We start from the raw sequence: 5725 nt of genomic DNA on the forward strand, positions 1-5725 counted from the left end.
ACCCAACTAGTAACATAATATCCATGTATCGTAACACTATAATTATAGTTGTCAACTACTCTAGTAACAAATTTTGTAGCTATAGTAACACCATCAGTAACACTACTATGTCAATATGGTAACATAATTAATGTATTTGTTTTTTATTAGTAACCAGAAAATTGGATACCCATTCTATGGAATATAAATTTATTTAATAAAATAAATGCAATTGCATAAATTGTTAATCATTTTATTATTATGCTTGGCAGCATATCAAAATGATATTTAAACTGAAGCAGTACACATACAGAAATTCGTACGAAGATATTTATTACGAATATAGAAGAGTGCATTACAATAAAAGATACCAGTCATGTAATTTTGAGGATAAAAAACACAACTATGGGGAATATTACACTGTCGCATTTGCATCAATTCGATGAAAGAGAAAGATCTTCAGGATGATATTACACTTTTAAATCTATCAATTTAAACTACAACTATTGGTAGCTAAAATCTTCAGATTTTATTTGCTTCTTGATCCAAGAATTCAACAGCAAATCAACCATCCTTCTCTCGAATCTGTAGAAGAAAATTGCACCTTAGATATGTGTGATTAAATGACACAAATATGATTTCAGAATGTGGAAGGGAAGATTGTAACTTACAAAAGTTGAAGGCCAGGCAATTAAGTATCCTGAAGTGAAAGCCTCGCCAATTGTCTTGCAATCAGAAACTTCCCTTACCAACTCCTCATTATCAAGAATAGGTTCGTCTATGCGCACAAGAGCAAATTCAGCACCTAACTCAATACCACCAGCCTTAGTTCTTCGATCAGTACTCCGAATAGTACCATACGCAACATTCCGCTTGTTGGGATATGTTGAAGTCTTTAAGACTACTTTGGAAGCAGCCTATATTATGATCAATATTAGAATTCTAAGACATGATAATATAACTTGCATGAATAATATGAGATCTTTTTAATGTCAACCCACTAAGGTGCCCTAAGAAACTAAATAAACTGGACCCGGCAACGAATTCTAATGCCCAAGGTCACCTCGCAAGCTCACGCTTGGTTAAATTTATCGTTTACTTGCATATAGCAGATTGAGCAAAAATTGTAATAAAATCCATTTTTCAAGCAGACATGATAATGAGGGTTTGGGTTGGTAATTTGGGTGCACTAAACCATGCTACTTGGTGAATCTTTACCTTGATGGAAGAAGAACGCCTTCTTTTTGAGCGGTGTGGGTGTTCAGTTCTAGTCCTTTGCTGGTTCGGTCTTGAAACAGATTCACCCGTAATATTCCTCATTTCCCTCACCTACCAAGATACAATAATATTAGATGGAATGATATTCATACCTTGAAGCTACAGAAAGCTACAACTTCAAAACTCAAAAGGCACGAAAATTACCTCTAGCACAGAATCAATAACAAGGTCTTGTGGTGTTGATGAATTTTGTTGAATTTGTAATTGGTTGACATCATGGTCGCCAACCTAGTTCCATGACACAACAATGGTAAGCAAGCAATTATTTTATATTCTTTGTGACATGAGTAAGAGTAACTACAGGAATAACCTTTTCATGCGAACATGATAAATTATTATCCTCAGGAATGTCATGTTGCATAGACGAGCGTGCCTCAATGGGTCCATTGCACTGGATTCTCTACAAACTGAAATATTAATATGAAGGTTTCGAGTGACAAGCAATGATGTAGGCATTTATTAACATTACCTTTGTTTTACCAAGCAGTACTGGTGACCGAGAAATACCATTATCATTTGATTGGAGGTTTTCCTACAGAACTAACAAATCTGAGTAAACTATTGATAGAAATGCATGCAAAGGGTGGGATAAAGAAGTCCTTTACCTCTTCTATGCCATTATTGACATAGCCTTCTTTGTTATTCATATCTTTAATAATCTGGTCTTGCTTTTTTATATGCTCCTTCATCTTTGCTATTACCTCCCAAACGCCATGTTCAACTTCATATGGTGATCCATCAGTTGTAGTCATATTGATGTTCTTTAGATACCGTGGCGTCCGACCGTAGACTTGCTTAGGAGTTGGAAGCAAACCCATGCCATGCACTTGTCCAATCTTTTCTTTCCCTAACACTTCCTGCAGGGCATCACCTTCCCATGCGACTCTTCCATTCAAATTTTGTGCCAACTCTGGTCGTTCGGTTATTAGATTCTCCAATCGATCCTATAAGAAACGAATCATGCATACACTAGTTAGATTGAACCATAACTTGATCCGGAGAACAATTAGATAATTTCTATATTAATTGCCTACCAGGCGCTTATTTCTATCTTTATTTTTAGCATCAGCATCGTCCTTCTTCTTGTGAGTTGCTAAATAAACCTTTGATCTGTGTGGTCGTTTCTTTTCAGGATCAGCTTGCCTCTACAAAACAGAAACAGCACCCATATGACAAAAGAGACACAGGACAACACTTCAGGAATCAAGATTACTCACCATGTCTTCGCCCCAACAAGCATAACTCTTTGTGCCAGCATTATGTGAATCCTTCACGAGGGAACGACTAATTATGTTCTTCTCAGCAAGGGCCTGTTATGATGTAATCATATCGTAAATGCAACTTTTAAGATAAGCCTGAGAACTCACATTTAAATGTCAAAACAGGAAAGTACAGTATCACATTCATTACCCTTCCTTTTTTGGACTTCCAATATTTAACAAGCCCACGCCATTGATCGTCGTCCACATCTTCTGGACAGAGCTTATACAAAGCCTTTCGCTTGATGTTTGGATTTTTTCAATGGCGGGTTTGAAGAAAGCATCTTTCAAACTAGACTTAAATTTCCTCCAGTCTCTTCCAATTGATTTGAGTATCCATTTTTCACATGATCGAGGATACACGAACTTTGTCTGAAAGTACAAAATAATGAATGGATGTAAATAGACATGCAGACCACACTACATCTCATGTAGACAAATTAGATATAAATAGAAGGGTAGCAAATAACATATTTTGTTTTCTTGTTAATTGCGAAGTACATGTACGCACTGCAATATTGTTTCCTCACCACTATTCTTTTTGACATGACGCCAATCATTTAGGTTTAGTGGGCAAAATCCTCCATTTCTAGCAACCGTGCCCAGAAACTTCCCCAAGATTGCACCTTCATCTCCTATAGGCTGGCTATCTTCATTGCATTTCACAACTATTCTCTGCCCCTTTGGCATGTTCCAGACAATTGGCAAGCTTGTTCTCTTGCGCTTGCGTACTTCCTTGTCTACTACAAGATTAATTAAGAAAAGTACTAATGAAATGACGCCCTCCGATTATTCTTTCGATACTAAGCATATGCAAGTTAATTAATAGAAGCACAAAATGTAATAGGTTGTTACCTTGATTGTGAACTTGACCCTCTTCATCGACCAATGCTTGTGATTCATGACCTTGTGGGAATTGCTCACCATTGTTACAGTCTCCATCTGCATCATCACGTTGGTCCGTAACCTGAATCACATTCAACCTTTTTGACCTACGTGGTGGTCCTGCAGAACAACCACACATCTTTTATTCCAATAATTACAACAGTAGATACAGATATGTAATAAGCATGGTTCAAGAGGGATACTTTGCGGCCCTTGCGTAGTAAGTTGCCCTGCCCCTTCAGCAGAGACACCACCGTCCTGTAAGAGAACACTCTCATTTGGATGGTTAGATGGAGCAACATCAATTTGCTTGCTAGGCGGAGCAATATGGTCGTCAGCCTTCTCCTTCGACACATACAGATGGACAGCTTTCACAATCTCAGGGTCGGACAACATTTTCATCACAAGACCTTCATCATAAATGTGAACTAAGTAGGAGCTGCCTAGACGGGTTTTTTTCGCATAGTACAGAAAGTCAATTGCCTGAAAGCCAACTTCTTCGATCATCAAGATTAAGTCGTAATACGAGACATCACGTCTCATCATGGATCTTTGTAAAATTTTGGCTTCCTGATTTGTATCTTCATAGTGCAGGTATATGGTCAACATGTCCGTCGCCATCCTAAGTTATATAAAAATGTCAATTAAATCATTACAAGTAAAGCCAAATTAACTAATGACATAACAGGGACAATTTAATTTGCCAATAGACATGTGAATGGAGAGGGCAGAGAAGTACACAGTAGCACGTCAATACACTATCAGCTTATCATAACTTAAAACAGAGAGATGAGGTACAAGACCATGGGTCCAGCCACACCCACACTAAGATATAACGCTCTCGACATATGGATTAAGGACAGGTTTAAGTTGAAAAGTGTACAGGGCTTGATGATGTTCACTGCTTCCCTAAACAGAAGGGAAATTGAAAGTACATAGTATCATCAGGTGATGGTGCAAATCTTAAGCATTTACTCTGTTCGTAATTTCAGTCATTTTTTATCCTAATGGTTCAATTTACGCAGGCGAAACTGTTACAGTAGATCGGCTGCATCGAATTGAAGAGCAGAGTTGGGTTTGATCATGATAGTCTTAGGGCATCAAAGAAAATGACAAAGGAGCCGAATGAGCCCAGATTTGTTTTGTGTGCCCAGATTGCAAACTAGACATGTTAAAAAGCTTGGAGCGGGCGCAGCAAAGCGCGCCGTTTGCTTCTAGTTTCTCAGGAAGTCTGATCAAATTTAAACAATAGTCAATGGATCGATCTAGCAGAAGTGTAGAACACGCACGTATATCAATGGATCGACCTGATTAGTGGATTAGGCATTGGCACATCGCAAAACTATAGTCAGACACAACCTTATATGGTTTATGGGCTTTTCAACATATGTGATTGCTTAATTATTTGTCTACGTATGGGCTAATTATGCAATTAGCCACGGCCATTAGGCATCTACAGTACACACTGTGCTACGAATTGTTGAGGGAGCGAGCGATTGGCAGGGGAACCCCTGCAGGCCTCTCCCTGTCCCCGCCCCTGCATCACTACAGTGGTGTTTCACCTAGCATACCTCAGAGAATTCGTAGCAATCAGATCAGGGAAGGGTGGCGTTCAGATCCATACCAGCCACGAGATCGTACCCCTTCAGGATGTAGGTGGCGGAGCTGAAAACCGACGAAGCCGTCGCCGCAACGATCCAAACGGCGCCGGGACAGATCGAGGAAGCGGCGCCGATGCAGGTCGAGGAAGCGGCAGATCCTACGGGGGTTGAGAGATGGGGGTGGGAAGGGTGGGGGGGGGTGCAGGTGGCGGCCGCTGCGTTGGAGTGCGGCGAGGTAGCCGCCGAACAGTGGGCGGCTGGGCTGGATGTGGATGGGTTTGAGACCCAATTTATCTAGCCTTTTTTAGTTAGTTGGAGGGAAAAGTAAGCGTGAAAGTAATTGGAGGGAAAAGTAAGCGCCATGGTCGAGAACTGGAGGGAAATTTGGATATATATTTTTTTTCAAGGAGAACAGGAGGGAAATTGTTTTGGAAGAACCGGGACATTGTTACATATATTAATTTGTTTGGAATATAAATTTTTCAAAAAATGTTTTTGGCATGGAAAATTTGAGTATACTGTATTTATTATTTTATTGATTGAAAGGGAAATTAGATATAGATAAATAGTAATGGCTTTATAAAATTGATTTACGTAACATGTGCTAAATAACCTATAACATTGTTTCTTGCTCTAACAGCGGCGATCGGCTGGCAGATCCCGCTCCTGATCGATCGTCTCGACCAAGATCGTATCATTCCCACACGCCTTCCAGTGGAGGCT

At 39.6% G+C, this 5725-nt stretch overlaps 1 protein-coding gene across 1 annotated transcript; it reads right to left on the reverse strand.

The window, feature by feature from the left end:
• Positions 1 to 337: 337 nt before the first annotated feature.
• On the reverse strand, positions 338 to 5184 carry LOC119278131. Its single transcript, XM_037559486.1, has 14 exons — positions 5026 to 5184; positions 3605 to 4023; positions 3372 to 3521; positions 3047 to 3259; positions 2668 to 2888; positions 2475 to 2567; positions 2292 to 2402; positions 1863 to 2201; positions 1727 to 1789; positions 1568 to 1657; positions 1402 to 1485; positions 1198 to 1308; positions 651 to 896; positions 338 to 564 (listed from the first exon to the last, which is right to left on the reverse strand). The coding sequence occupies exons 6-14, from the start codon at positions 2475 to 2477 to the stop codon at positions 544 to 546; spliced, it is 1068 nt and encodes a 355-aa protein (XP_037415383.1). The 5' UTR covers positions 2478 to 2567; positions 2668 to 2888; positions 3047 to 3259; positions 3372 to 3521; positions 3605 to 4023; positions 5026 to 5184; the 3' UTR covers positions 338 to 543.
• Positions 5185 to 5725: the final 541 nt, after the last annotated feature.

Source organism: Triticum dicoccoides, chromosome 3B (genome assembly GCF_002162155.2).
Source record: "Triticum dicoccoides isolate Atlit2015 ecotype Zavitan chromosome 3B, WEW_v2.0, whole genome shotgun sequence".
Lineage (NCBI taxonomy): Eukaryota > Viridiplantae > Streptophyta > Magnoliopsida > Poales > Poaceae > Triticum > Triticum dicoccoides.

What these genes read in the sequence shown, in the direction of transcription:
- LOC119278131 (XM_037559486.1), bottom strand. An exon ending in AAGATAGAAATAAGCGCCTG is followed by an intron (nt 2,202 to 2,291) that starts GTAGGCAATTAA and finishes CGTTTCTTATAG; the next exon opens with GATCGATTGGAGAATCTAAT. An exon ending in TATCATGTTCGCATGAAAAG is followed by an intron (nt 1,486 to 1,567) that starts GTTATTCCTGTA and finishes TCATGGAACTAG; the next exon opens with GTTGGCGACCATGATGTCAA.